Here is a 14,796-nt window from a genome sequence, read left to right as displayed (position 1 = left end):
ATAAATTCCTGTCTGCCTTGAGTGTCTAAAGAGACACCATTGCCCTGTGGTCTACTGTGAGTTTCTATTTTGATAGCAAGAAAAAAGTCTGATGCCATCTTAAAAATACATTGTCCTTCTTCATGAGAATATTCACTCTGAATTGTTTGAGTTGAAGCAAACATATTCTTGGTGAACAGTTTCAAGCCCTTTGAGAGGATCACTGGTAAATGGTCAGGCCATCTGACTCCTGGAGTCCTGTACTTGAATGAACTTGGTTTCCAGGTTCCTGTGTGACTTGGTTTCTGTTGTGTTTTGTTAGGCTGGTGCTTTGGTGGGCACTGCTCCTGGCTGGAGAAAGGTATTTAAGTGATGGGTATTTGGGTCTTCATCTGTCCTCTCCTGAGCTGGCTGATTTACTGAGGCCCTTCCAAAGTGAGACAGAAATGTGGAAAAGAGGTGAAGGGGATGCTCAGATTGATAAATAACTGCTTTGTGTGTTGTTTGCTTGTTGAAGCTGCCTGCCCTGGGCCTGACACCCTCCCACAAATGAGTGCAGGGATGGTGACAGAGGCAGATCCCCCTCTCCCCAAATGCCTGTTGTAGTTTCCCACAGCAGTCTCACCAAACAGGCAATCCAGGCTGATAGATTTCCCCTGTTAGCACCATTTCTATAGCAACAGTAACAGTGCATATCAATGCATGATGTTCAGGAAAGAATAATTACAGAGAACATGGCTGAAGTGTTGCTGCTCAGGTTTTACTGATAAAGGCTGTACTCATCTCTCTGAAAGCTGAATTTCAAGCCAGACTAAGATATTGTGGGTCCTCTTTGAGAAAAGTCTTAAGTGTTTATTAGTGGCTTAATAAAGAAATACAGTAAAATGTTCTCTCAGCAGTATTTTCTTCTGAGTGAAACCTCAGGCATTCAACCAGGGAGGAGTTTTGACTTCTTTTCCTTTTTTACCTTACTGTACAAAACAAGGGTGCAGCCAAGGCAGGTGGATGTACCAAGTCCTTAATTCTGTGGATTTGGAATTTGGAGGCTGATATTCAGCAACAGTTGGGACTTTCTCATTTCTCTCTTGTTAAAAATCTGTCCTAGGATGGTTTGATCATCTTCATTTTGGTTTGGCTGTTTGAAGTTTTGGCTCTAGCACTTGATGCCTACAGGAGTAGGCATGGAAATTTGAGTTTTCTTTACATCCCTGTGTGAGGTGTAGATTTATACAGGAAATTCAGTGTGGATCCTCAGGCTTAGTATTTGTCAGGGTTTTCCTTACATGTGCTTTTGGCATGTGAGGCTGGTACTGCTGGTGTCAGAGTTCCTGTAGTCATTGCAGTAACAAAACTCAGGCTATCACTTGTCATTCCTGTACATAAAATTATATTCAAGTATTTTTCCTTCTGAGAGAAGGCAGCCACCTGCATGGATCCATTGGCAGATCAGTACAATGATTTTCTTCAAGTCTGCCTTCTGCTGAAATTTTTTGTGCTGCCTTATTGAAAATAATAATAAAGAAACTAGGAATATAGAAGGCAGTTCTAGAGACTGTTCACTGTGAGATGTGATATTTTTGCTGATGCACAGTCTTAATAATTCTTCCCCTTTTGTGTGTAACTTGAATTATTCTCAAACGAAGCAAAACTGGATCTAACTATGTCTGAAAAGAGTTTTTGGATCCTGAGCTCCATGTTAGCAGCATTCAGGGCTCCACTGTTGCATGCTCTTCAGTATGGTATCCCTGGTCAGAATGGGGTCCACAGATGTGTTCTTTATTAATTCCTCTGACTTTGTGCCTGCCCTTAGCCAGAATAACACTTTGCAAACTGAGCATCACTGAATCAAGGGGACATTCGTCATTTACTGCTCCTCTTGTTTGCAAACAAAACTGCCAACTGTATGGCTAAGTGGTGGAGGTCTTGAAAATCCAATTGGGGAAAGATTATCATCTTATAGAACTGCCTAATTAATTAAAATATTTGCTTCTAGTTTAAATCCTGTTTATTTTCTTTGCCACCTTTTCACTTCTTATTCTTGAAAATAAATATTTCCTTCAGCAATGTCTCTAGGTTATGTTTTCTCCTGTTGTGTCTCTGGGGCAAGGGGAGATTCTCCTCTCGTTCCTTACTGAGCAAACCTGGATTTCTTCTTCAGGATGAAAACAGATTTTGCTCCAAGAGGTTAAACTTTGGTTTGTTTTAGTGGTGGGAGGGAGATCAGGAAGGAAGAACCTTACACTTCTGATGTACTTGCTGTGCTGAAAGAATTCCCTACTGCTTACTCTTTTGGCATATGGGAAGGAAACCAAACTGTGTCATAAATTCAAAGTTTCACTCTTCTGGTAACAATTGCAAAGTTAAAAAATTGCTGATCCAAAGGAATAAAGCTTTGTTCTATGCACTTTTCTCAAGAACTACAATCAGAGACGTCTTGGTGATCTCAGAAGGAAGAAGCACCAGGGACCCGATGATGTGTAAGCATTCTGTGAGCAGAAAGTTCTTCAGGTTTTGTGCAGTTATTGTCTTGGTGTGCTTCATTTTGTCTTTTAGCACTCAGCCAGTGCTGGAGAGGCCTTTAGGTAGCAGAAAGCCAAGCTCTGGCACCTCAGGCTGGGCCTGAATAGCACATACACGTGTTCACATTTTTGGCTTACTCCATTTGTTGCCTGCAATGATCCTTTCCCTTCTGCTTGATTCGTGCCTTTGTGAGGGCTCAGATCTGCCACTGCTTGCAGCTGTGTCCCAGTTCTCATACCCAAATTTGTTGCCTTCTGCTAGAAAATCTCCCATTTCAGTCTTGGCCCTGAGTCAGTGCACTGAGGAAAGCTGCTTTTGAGAGGTAAGGATCTCCTTCCTATTTGTGTGTAACTAACCTGGAAAAAAAATCCATTTTGAGCTTGGTTGTTGTTGCAAGTTGATGACAGACTGAGATAATGGTTTGATTTTTGTAAGAGGATTTGCTAAATGAGTAACTTGTGCCTTGGAGAAGGATATTCTGGCTTTCAGTTTTGGTTTTTCTTTCTTTATCTCATGCTAGGACATGGGAGCTCCAAGTTGTACCAGTTTTTGAGATTAAAAAGGGGGGCATGGGTACTGGAGAACCATGGAGAAGAGGCCTAGATAGCTGGAGAGCAAGACATGAATGAGACAGAGCATTGCTGTTACCTTGCTGTTATCTCTCTCTCTTTCTGTATTTCTCTCCCAGCCTCCTTCCATTCCCTAAGTTGGGCAATGAGGTGCATAAAAGCAGCAATAGGATTTGTTCAGAACAAATTATAGTGAAAGTGCTCTGTGAATAGTGTCTTAAAGAATAATAATTTTACCTAATTGACAGCTAAAGCCTTTTTCTAAGGTAGAAAAAGCGAATCTAAATTTAAATGAATAGATTTAAATGAAGCTTCATTTTTATTTAAAACTTCAGTGTCAAACCTAATGAAAGAACTTTTTGTTCCCTTTCTTGCTATTCCGTGGATTCTAATTTCATCTGTCTTGGGGCTTAACCAGCTGATACTGCTGTGAGTGTTGTGCAGCAGCTGCTTGGGGAAGGAATGTGTGTGTGACAGGAGTGAGCTGTGTGAGCACAGACGTGCTCTGAGTTTGCAGCAGAGTCTGTGTCACTGGCTCAGCTGTGCTGCTCCTGCTGCACCCTTTCTGTCAGGGAGCAGTCCAGCATGAACTTCAGCAGCTGTGAGATATTTGCTGCTAGTGGTGGTGTCTGAAAACTGCTCAAGAACCCAATTGCTGTTACTCAGATTTTGAGCATAAATTTGCATTTTATTCTTCCGGTTTATCTGCATTATATACTTCTGGTTTATCTTCCTGATAGTTAAATATGGCAATTGTGTTCTCGTGCAGATCTCAGTTTCATACCATAAGCAAGCTGAGGTCTCATGGGTTCCTCTTAGGAGAGAAGTTTCTCTGCCTTGAGAATACCTGCAAGCCCTTCTGTGCATGAATTTCATGGAAAAAAATTTTTGGAAACAAGGTGACCAGAATTGCATAGAGTACAGCATCAGTGTCCCTTTTGCAGTGTTTTGCAGGTAGTGTTGGTTGATAACTAATGTAAATATCTGGGTCTCATGTGGCTGCTTTATGTTTACAGCTTTAGTGGCATCATTTCCAGCTGAAATTCCCAGCAGGAATTTTACAGGAGTCAGCTGCAAGAGTCCTTTCATGATTGACTGTTTCTTTTCATTCTTCTGTCCATCAGTTTTATTTCTCCTGTATTACATTGCTTTCCTGTATTTCTAAATGGGTTTTGTTATAATATTTGTAGTGGTATTGAACATTTAATCACTCTTAGTAATCTGGTTTTTTAATATTATGCTGCCCTGTTTTTGTCATGTCTCTACCCAACGTGTGTCTTCTCTCCTATCTCAGTATTCACTAGTGGTAAATTGCCAAGATTCACACATCTGGAGATTTCGTAGTGTGTGAGATTTTAGGTGTGGGATTTTATTATTTTCATTGATAAATTTTCTGCAGGAGAATGCAGTAGTATTAAGTTGCTTGAGCTTTTATGTCTTTTGTGGAAGTTACTATTTTTATCAGCTTTACTATCTTAATATCATCAGGCCTACTGACAACTGAATTCAAGTGTGGCTTTAGATGATTTTCATTTCTCTTTGAGGATATTTCCATACTGTATTTGTGCAGTGCAGTAACTTGGGTGGATTTCTGCTTTGGTGGCTGGAATGTGAAACTGAAGGATGTCGTTTGGAAGGCGCAATTTGTTTTTTCTTTGTTGTTCTTTGCCTGTTCCTTGGTGACTCTCTGCTTCATGGTGGGGCTTTTATGTTCTTTGGATTCGTTTTGGTGTGGAGTGTGTGCTTTGCCTTTTTTTTAAATGTGTTTGGTTTCTTAGATTTTTTCATTGTGGGTTGTATTGGTCCTTAGCAGTTGTCTCAGCTTTTACCTTTTGGAGGTAAGTTTTCCTGCACTCTCTGGTTTCCACAAGATCAGGAGCTCAGGTTCATTGTGTTTGGAACAGATTTTTTTGGTCCCTAAAGCCTTGGGTAGTGACTCTGCATTTATAGTTAATGATGATCCATGCAAGGCACTTTTGTTTTCTTTTTGGGGATCTGTGATCAAAACAAATGACACTTTGTACTGACATTGTGTGTAAGAATAAAAGAGGATGTTGGTCATCTTGACTCTTGAGCTGTTCCTAAAACTTCAGTGTTTGTTTCCTCAAAGCTTCTGTACTGTTCTGGGCAGGAAGTTTCAAATGTAATTTTAAGGTTGTGTTTAATTTTAGGGTTGTCTTTTAAAATGCTGTTTATACAGTATTCTTGGGGACAGTGTTTGACCCAGACTGAGCCAAGAACATCTGCTGTGGAAGGGAGTCTGGTGTCGGTGTTGTGTTAGACGTCTGTGAGAGTCCAGTCCTCTCTGCTCAGGCTCTTTCAGGTATTCCTCACATGGAGGGTGGAATGCTAAATGCTAGATTAACCATTGGAATATGGCTGATGGTACAGAGGATTTCTGATTTAGCAGTGTGATACAAAATACACTGAAATCACGATACAAATGCAAGTTCCCCTTAGCGAACTCGAGCAATTGCAGTACACAGCTTCAGCACAATACTGCTGAGATCCCCGTGTGGGAACAGGAGTGTGCTCCCTGTCACGATGCTGGGGACACGAGGAAGGAATTGGTGGGTTGGAGGCAGCTGATACTCTGAAATTCCGTGGTTCTGTGGTTTTGCTGCCCCCAACACACAGTCACAGTCCCTTGTAACAAAGCACCGGGCAGAAGCGTTTCCAGCAGCAGTTGATTCCCTCACACTCAGCTGGGCTGCAGTCAGTGGGTCTGGCAGCGCTGTTTGTCTGCCACAAAGGGCGCTCCCTGCTCCCCTTTGTGCTGGGATCGGGCCGGCTCTGCCTCAGCTGGGCCTGCTCGGAGCTGCCTTCCCTTGGGGGATCTGCAGGGCAGCCCCTGCCTGGGAATGGTCAGCACCACAGCTTGGGTGGATTTGCAGAAAACTCACTGAAAGCACCAGACCCTGCTTAGCTGTGCTGCCTTTGGCTGGGGTAAAGTTCATTTTCTCCACTGTGTTTTGGATTTGTGCTGAGAGCAGTGTTGATACCACAGGGTTTACACAGAATCGAGGCCTTTTCTGCTCCTCATCCCACCAGCAAAGAGGCTGGGCTGCACAACAAACTGGGATGGGGTATAGCCAGGACAGCTGACCCCAACAGGATTATTCTAGGTCATAGATATAATAATATGTAAATCTGGAGGAACAAGGTGGAAGGGCTGATGTTTGGAGTGACTTTTGCCTTTCCATGTTACACAGGATGGAGCCCTGCTTTCCTGGGGCTGGCTGAGCACCTGCCTGCTCATGGGAAGCAGGGAATGAATTCCTTGTTCTGCTTGAGCACACGGGTTTTGCTTTCCTTACTGAGCTGTCTCCATCTCAACCCACGAGATCTTTCACTTCTATTCTGCTGATTCTCTCCCCCATGCACTGTGGGGGAGAGACTGAGTGGCTGCATGGGGCTGAATTGCTGGCTGGGGCTAAACCACAATAGTCTAGATATTTTCATTGTTTGGGTGTGATGAATATTTGTATCAGTACTTTTAGTTTGCTTTCTACTGTACAGTATGAGTGGCATGGTAGGAAGATACCACACAGTGTGTCAAGGCTTCAGGCTGGCATAAATGCTTAGGTGTTTGTGCATCATAGAAACACTCTCAGTTCCACATGCAATTAATGTCTGAGCACAAAGGCATTTATTGAATGGGAGAGGAAAGGGTGACTGGAAGTTGAGATTACTCAGTGTAACTCAGTTTTGGTAATTGGAGACACGAGGTGGGCAGTGAACACTGTGACTCTACTGCAGCGTGGTGGCAGTCACTCCACAGACCCAGCTGTGCTGCTCTGAACTTCTCTGCTCTTGATCACTGTCTGATATTGCTGTTCACAGATTATTTGGGTGTTGGGCAGAAGGATACTATAGAAGCAAATGATTTAGTTATTCCAGTGTGAGGATTTTTCAATATTTGTCTCAAGTAACACATTGACCAAAACTATTGCTGTGACTGTTCCTGTTATGGGAGTAGTGGTGTACTTCTGAAAGCTGCTAGACATGAGAACATAGTGCAAGTTGCCAATTCTGGAACTTCAAAGTTTATAAATATATATTTACAGTAGTTCAGTACTAATTCAGCTCCTTACTGTATCTCCACAAAATATGAAAAAGTATAAATATATTCAGGCATACTCTTGTAATGTAGCAATGGGCACAAAATTATCATTGTGCGGACAGCTTTGTTAGGATGCAGCTTGATGGCAGATTATATATTTTATAAACTCCATTTTCTTTGCATGAAGGGTTTTTTCCCTAAGTGATTTTCTGCTTATTAAAAAAAAAATAAATTGAAAAAGCCAATGTGTGTGTGCCTCACAGAAGTCATTTCTCAGCATAGTGGCCCACACCTAACTAAGAGAGTTCTCTCAACTCCCATCCCAGTAAGCAGGTAGAAAAGGAGAACCTGGATGCTGTGCAGCACTGCTGTCCCTTCCTGGCAGGTCCTGTGGGGTGCAAAGTCTGTCAGGGAATATGGGGAGGGAGTTCTGTGAGTGCCTGTGGGTTATGTGAGAGGAGCCATTGAGGAAACTGAGATTGAGCATTTGCTGATAGAATTAATTGGCTCTTGTTGGTGTGAGGCTGAGCTGCCAACTTACAGGCTTCTGTGATAGCTGTAATTTCTTTTCATTAACACCATCCAAATATTGCCACAAAAAAGCCCCAGAGCTCAGGTTTTTATTTTTCCTTGCACAGAAGGACATCTCTAATTCTTTCACTTTTCACCTCCCATTGATATGGAGAAGGGGAACAATTGAAGCTGATGTGAGCCAAGGGTCAAATATATAACCTTTATTTAAGATTACACAATTTTGTCATACTCTCCATAACTGTATCATACAAAGCCAAACTGCCAACTTTCCTTTAAAGTATAGTGGTTAAAAAAACCCCAAATTTTTAAAAGGTAGGGTTTTTTTTTTAACAGAGGAGATTACTTTGGGATAAATTTACCATTTTGAGCATGTGAGGAGGCCTGACACTGGTGTTGAAGATGTGATACCTCTGTCCTCTACTGTCACTACATAAATGAAACTTGTAACACATCAGAGTTTCATTTCTGTGCTTTCCCCTTCTGTAAATGAAAAGGCTGCAGGAGAGAGGCACTGGGGAGCTGTGCATTTGGCAATATTCCACATACAATCTGAAGGGTAATTGAGATGGGGAAGGACAGGACAGCAGCGACACTCAGAAGCCAGAAATGAGATTTTTTCCTTTATGTGCTCTGTAATTTAAAGCTTAAGTGCAGTTGAATGCATTTCCAGTGGAGGAATCAGTGTTAATTAAAGCACATGGACTGGGAGTGTAACATTAAAGTGAAATGTAGCATCCTCTCCTGTGAATGAGAGTTCTGTCAGTTTTCCCAAAACAACGGAGGGTGGAATGTGGGTGGCTGTGCTGAGCAGCTCAGATGGGACTGGTAATACTCAGAAATACCTGGAAGCTGCAGTGTGTGACTGACATTGGCCACATTGCTCTCTTGCATTGCTTTCCTTGCTGCATTGCATTCTTATGGTGGCACTTTAAAATTTGAGGATATTTTACTGCTTAAATATTGCTCTTTTTTTGGGATATTTTCTTATTTAAGTATTGCAGTTTCTTGCCTTCCAAGTAGGTCTGTCTGACATACTTGGTTTAGGTCACTTGGAGATACAGCTTTTCAGAATATTTTATTGCATTCCTTAGAGGCATCAAGTATGAGCTGCTGTAAAACTGTTTTGTCATGTGGCATTACCCAGTTTCCTGTCACTCTCCAGTTGTTTCAGACCATGCAATACTCTGAATTAAACTACAAACCAAAAGTGAACTTAATAAACAGCAGCAACTTGGGAAGCACTCACCTGTGCTATAGACATAGGTCCATGGAAGCTGATTTATAATGGTTTTCTCACTAGAGGGCACTAACAGCTCATTAATTTAAGCACAGACCAATTTTTACTCTGTTACACTGGGGTTGGGTAGTCTTACAGTTTTTATAGGCTTCCATTTCTTTACAGCCTTTTCTCTGCAGAAATGAAAGTCAGAGTATTCATGTAAGGATGCATTGAAAGTCAGTGTGTGGAGTTTTCCTTTGTGTGTTTTTCTGTTTGGGGTTTTTTTTACTAAGCAATAGTTTGGGTCATTTGTGGAGAAAATTATAAATTCCATTTTTACTTTTAATTGCTTTCAATGTAATAATTTTTGCTTAAAGTTGGTGAAGAGTCCTATAATACAGGAAGTGATAATACCTCAAAGTTACCTAATAGAGTTAACATATATACTGGAATACACTTTTTAAAGCTGGTAATAAAAGGAAAAGCAGAATATATGAACTGACATTGCAGACCTCAATTTGTTAGGGCTACTGCATATATTTACATATTGATTCCTGGCATAGAGAAAACAATATTGGAAAAAAATATGGTAAGTCAATACTGCCAGTGACTGATGGATCTTAATGGAGCCTTCAGTTGTTTATGTTGGTTTTAAGTATTTTGGTAATCTTAAAATACAGGTCAGAATCCAAAGTCTGGACCTCAGAGTGGTGTAGCCATTTTGGAAATCTTTTATTTTTGTTAAGGATTTTAGGCACTGCAGCAAGTGGTTTCTGACACCTTTTTGCTCTTTGTAGGAATGGTTCTTGGGTTGCCTTGGAGATGATGCTGCTGTGCATGTAGGGCTGAAGATTGATGGTTGGGCAGTATGGAGCTAATGAACGGACAGTCCAGTGGTGTTAACGTTGCAGCTACTGCTTCAGAGGTAAGGATGGAGCCTCAGTTACTGCCTAACCATGTGCTCAGCTTTTGCTTTAAAGTGCACTAAAATGTGAGCTTTTCTTTTAACAGCTGTCATCCAACAGATTCTTGTTCTATGTGTTGGTTTCATGCACTCCAGTTCAGTGTGAATAAAATGTAAAGTCCTGAACTTGGCATACCAAAATAGAGCATGAACTTGCATATACCATAGCCAAAGCTGACTTTTTCCATGTTCTCTTCCATCACATCTAGACAAGGAAGCTTTTCTTTTCAAGTTTTAACAAGAATAGACACTCTTAGCACATTAAGCTGGCTTGGCAAGGCCGGTGGGAAATGTTCTTTTCTTTGACAGGTACTAGTGTGTGTGTGCTGAGAGCAGTCTGACACAGCAGCAGTGAATAAAGCTGTTCCCTTTGTCTCTTGGACTCTGTTCTGGCACAGGTGGGGATCCCTCCTGCCCATCCAAGCTTCTGCCCTCTAGAAATGAGCAGCTTGTGAGCTGAGTGTGTGCATCAGCCAGGCAGGGCAGATTGGCCTCCTCTGCTGGTGCCTCTCACTTTGAAGTGAATGTGGTTTTCCATTTGTCATCTGCTTGTTGAGGAGCAGCCTTGGGCTGAAATTAGAGCACTACAAAGTCAATAGGGATGAGAGCCACAAAGTCCTGACTGAAGTTGCTTCCTCCATGAATGTCAGGACTGTAACAAAGATATTTTGTTTATTTACATGTTTACAGATGAGTTTTGATAGCAGCTGTGTGTGGTGTGCACTTGCATGGAAATGGGGAGTACCACAAACAAGGTAAAAGACTCAAAAAAAAATTGGAGTCTTGTCCTACCAAAAGGAACCAAATAATCTCCACCACAATTTCACAACTCTTGTCAAGAAAGCTGGCATTAGTCTCCAAGATCACTGTTTGTTTTTATATAGATTGTTGTACTCCTGTTATAATTGCTACATGAGTCATTGACTGGTTTTTGGCATGCACCTGAAAAATTTTCTTGGAGGAAAGCAACCTTTTTACTGAGCAAAATAGTCTTGGATGTTTATGTGATGCCTGATAAAATTGAGTAACATATATTTTGGCAAAATTCTATGAATTTACTTTAAGCAAGTGGTATTTTTTTTCCTGGCTTGACTAAGAAGTAGGAAAGAGGACTTGTAACTGAAATGTTTCTGTAAGCATACTGGTTACTGAAAATGCATGTCTGCTTTGGAGCTCTTGTTGGTGTTTTCAAAGGCAGATTTTTCAGAGAGGTTGTAATATCAGAGTCCAATTAAAAGTGGACTCACTATTAAATAAGCATTTTCTTTATAATGTGTCCTTATAACAGAAATGCTTGAAAATGGACATGAGTTTATTTCAGCTGGCTGAATTCTCAAGGACCCCTGTGCACAGCCTTGAAAGCTTGCAGCATGAGCAGTGAGATGGCACAGGCTGTCACAAAGGGCCTTGGTTGTGTTGGCCACCCCAACAACCCCATCCCTGGCAGTGCTGTCCAACCCCTCCTGGAGCTCTGGCAGCCTCAGGGCTGTGCCCATTCCCTGGGCAGCCTGGGCAGTGCCAGCACCCTCTGGGGAAGAACCTTTCTTTCCCTGATACCCAAGCCTAACTTCCCCTGGTACAGCTTCAGCAATGAATAAATAGAATGTAGGTCTGCATCTCTGTGCTAGGGGAAGTGATTGCTCATAACACAGATGTATTGCTTTAATGTGAAAACTGGGTATGAAACATATGAAGGCAATATGAAGTTCATTTTTTGAGCCACGTTTGTATTTTGCAGGGAAGCAAAATCTTTATTTTGGAGATAAATGTTCATAGAATGATATCCTAGGATCTGGTATTTTTTGCAAATGTGAATTACTGTAATTTAAAAACAACACTAAAATCCCTTCTGCTAAATGTCTTCAACAGGAACACATGTAGCCAAGTGTAATTTTTTTAAGCTTCCTTGTTTTTAAGAGTAAGTGGAAGAGAATTGATAACTATTACCTTGAAGCAAACCTTGTCTTTTTCCTTACCTTTGTGATATTTTTTCTGGTTGAAACTCAGTGTGACTGTATTGCTTTTGTTGATATAGTTGCTGTTATTACCTTTGCTGTCAATAAAATTGGAATTTAATTATGCATTGAAATATAACTATTGTGTTTTGAGAAATTCCTTTGAAATTATGGAATTAATGGGATTGGAAGGGAAGGTAAAGCCCATGCACTGCAGGGACACCTTCCACTGTCCCAGGCTGCTCCAAGCCCCATCCAGCCTGGCCTTGGACATTTCAGGGATCCAGGGGCAGCCACAGCTTCTCTGGGCACCCTGTGCCAGGGCCTGCCCACCCTCACAGCAAAGAACTTCCCAATATCCAATCTAACCCTGCCCTCCTGCAGCTAGAAGGGAATCCATAGAAATCCAGATCTCACTTTGAGGGTCTGATTGTTTGCAGCCCACATCAGGAAAAAGTCTGTTCTGTGACTGATTTGAATTGTTAATTTACCCAATAGAAAAATTATGTGAACAATGACATTTGGACAGAAATTTTGCTTTTGGGAGTGTAAAAAAGAGAAGACAAAAAGAAGAGGACAGGTCCAAAACATCCTCAGTGTTTTTTTGTCTCTGCAGAAGAGCAGCAGCTCCGAGTCCTTGAGTGACAAGGGTTCAGCTGAACTGAAGAAGAGCTTTGATGCCGTGGTATTTGATGTTCTAAAGGTCACACCAGAGGAATATGCGGTAAGCAAGTCCAGGAATTCCAATTAACTTTGTGTGTGACTCTCCTTTGCAAATTTTCCTCTGCTTCTCTATTTCTGCACTTTTTTTGCCTAATTTCTGTCATCCATGGATTTTAAAAACAGATCTTGTTCTTTAGTTCTTCATTGTCTCTATTCTGTTTGAAATTTGAATTGAAATTAATGGAGCTTTTTGGCCTCTGCTGTCCAGGTATTTTTCATACTCTTATATGTAGCATAGACCAAAGATTCTTTATTTATGTGATGCAATTTAATTCTGACATGCATATTTTAGTTGCAAGGCTATACTTGATCTGCACTTGGGTTTTTTTCTGGAACTATTTGTATTCTTTACTCTGCTTTTCTAGTTTTCTTCTTTTGGCTGCACAGAATAATGAGATGTTTAACCAAAACGTTGGGTGATTGTTTTGTTTTGTTTTGTTTTTACTCCCTGTGGAGGTGAGGACAACAGATGGTCCCTCTAAGTGATTCAAGTATGTTGCTAGAAAGATTGCTAAGCTCTTAATGTATTTCAAGTGATGAGATTCATGAGGAGTTGTCCTGGGGAGATTATTGATATGGAGTAATACATGTCACAAAATATTCCCATTTAGTTTGTTCTGGTTTGTAATTGTTAATAACTGTTTCAGTTCATTATTAATGGCACAATTGATTTGAATGAGAACACTGAAAATTTAAAGCAGCTGGATTATGAAGTGGTACTTAAACATTAAATTCTTCTTGGCTAAGGATCATAATTAATTATGGGATTTATTCCTGACTGATACTCAAGTCGTGTGGTTTGGGCCTCTTCCTTGCACTGTTGTCAGGATCAGCTGGGCAATGCATCACCCACTTTCCATGGGAAGATATTTTTTGGGGCTGGCTCTCCTTCCAGTTTTATCTTATGATTCCTGTACATAAAGTAAATCTAACTCAGGGAATCTGGGGCTAGGGACATGAATTCCAGTGGATTATGCATTCAGGCCAGAATGAGTTTGTTGAATGGCTCTACTGTTTACCAGTGGTGGATGCTGTTGGGCAGCAGAATGGATCAGTCAGTCTCTGTGGAGCTGCTGTCACTCCCTTGGACAGCAGAATATACAGAGGTGCCTTGTCATAGAATCACATTTCATCATTCTTGTGCTCCACCATCTAATCCTTCTTCTCTCAAATGCAGCAACCTTTGACTCTGTGTGTTCTAAATGTTACCCGCTTAAGAAATCTTGGTTAGGAAAAAATCTGTATCCAAATCCAGTGTTTTTCCTGTTTTCATGTTACACCTCAAAGTGGGTAGAGTTCTACTCACCAACAGGAATCTTTTAATTAAGCATTTCACATGACAGTTATGAAGCTGTGCCTGTATTTTTGGTTTCTATTACTAAGCATAATTCTGCTGTTTTCTCAGTCCTCAAAAGAAACATTTTTGCTTTTAACCTTTTTCCTTTTAAACTGTCTAGTTCTTTGTAGTGGGTTTGATTTACTATAAATCAATATGAAACTTTTTGCATGTAGAATTCTGAACAATTGAACAAAATCATCAGTATTCAGTCCTTTGGCAAGGAAAGAATTGATTTCATTTCTTTTTCAGTGTTTCTTTACACAGCTGCACTTCTTTGTTAATGCTTGTTTCCCCAGGCATGTATCTGCTTTTCCAGTAGCACCTTTTTGCTTTGATTACTGTCTTTTTCTGATCATTCTTGCTGAAGGTTATAGAAATAAATAAATTTTTGGCAAAGACTTAGGTATCCTGGAGGAAAAGTATCTCTGACTCTTGTTTTTATTTTCTTGGCCACTTCTTACTCTTGCTGGGTTTAATCCTGCTACAACAGAGAGGTGTAAAATCTTCATCTGGGTTTCAGTGTGGATGTGAAGACCACCAGAGGGATGCAGTAGGGCCAAACTCTAGAGGATGCAAAAATGTGTGAGGTTTCCTAGTGGTGGGTAGTACCTGTTGGGTTGGACATGGATATGCTGCCAGTTGCTTTTTAAAGTATGAGAAAGCTTCTCATTTAGTGATAGCTCTGATAAAATGGATGCAGTTCAGGCTGCAGACATGTCTCTGTGGCAGCTGAATGAATACTGTTTAAAATAATGTCGTTTATTTTGAAGTGGTAAACTGATGAAATAATTTGTGGGCTACCTAAGTAGCTTTTGATGGACAGGAAAGATAACATGAACAAGCCAGTAAAATAGCAATAAAAGTAAGTTGCTGCACAGGAGGTAGTTAGGCAGCTGTCTAAATAATGGTTAGGAAGCCTTGGCTCCAATGG

At 40.9% G+C, this 14,796-nt stretch overlaps 1 protein-coding gene across 5 annotated transcripts in view; it reads left to right on the top strand.

The window, feature by feature from the left end:
* RALGPS2 (Ral GEF with PH domain and SH3 binding motif 2) overlaps nucleotides 1–14,796 on the top strand; it is a 114,078-nt gene that overhangs the window by 13,232 nt on the left and 86,050 nt on the right. For all 5 annotated transcript variants that reach the window (XM_064719381.1, XM_064719377.1, XM_064719380.1 and 2 more), the window contains exons 2-3: nucleotides 9,682–9,809; nucleotides 12,420–12,527. In XM_064719381.1, the coding sequence (XP_064575451.1) occupies nucleotides 9,753–9,809; nucleotides 12,420–12,527 (165 nt within the window). In that variant the 5' untranslated portion in view covers nucleotides 9,682–9,752. The remainder of the gene's footprint in view (nucleotides 1–9,681; nucleotides 9,810–12,419; nucleotides 12,528–14,796) is intronic.

The sequence above is a fragment of the Zonotrichia leucophrys genome, chromosome 8 (assembly GCF_028769735.1).
Source record: "Zonotrichia leucophrys gambelii isolate GWCS_2022_RI chromosome 8, RI_Zleu_2.0, whole genome shotgun sequence".
Classification (NCBI taxonomy): domain Eukaryota; kingdom Metazoa; phylum Chordata; class Aves; order Passeriformes; family Passerellidae; genus Zonotrichia; species Zonotrichia leucophrys.
This window is presented reverse-complemented; position numbering and strand designations above follow the sequence as displayed.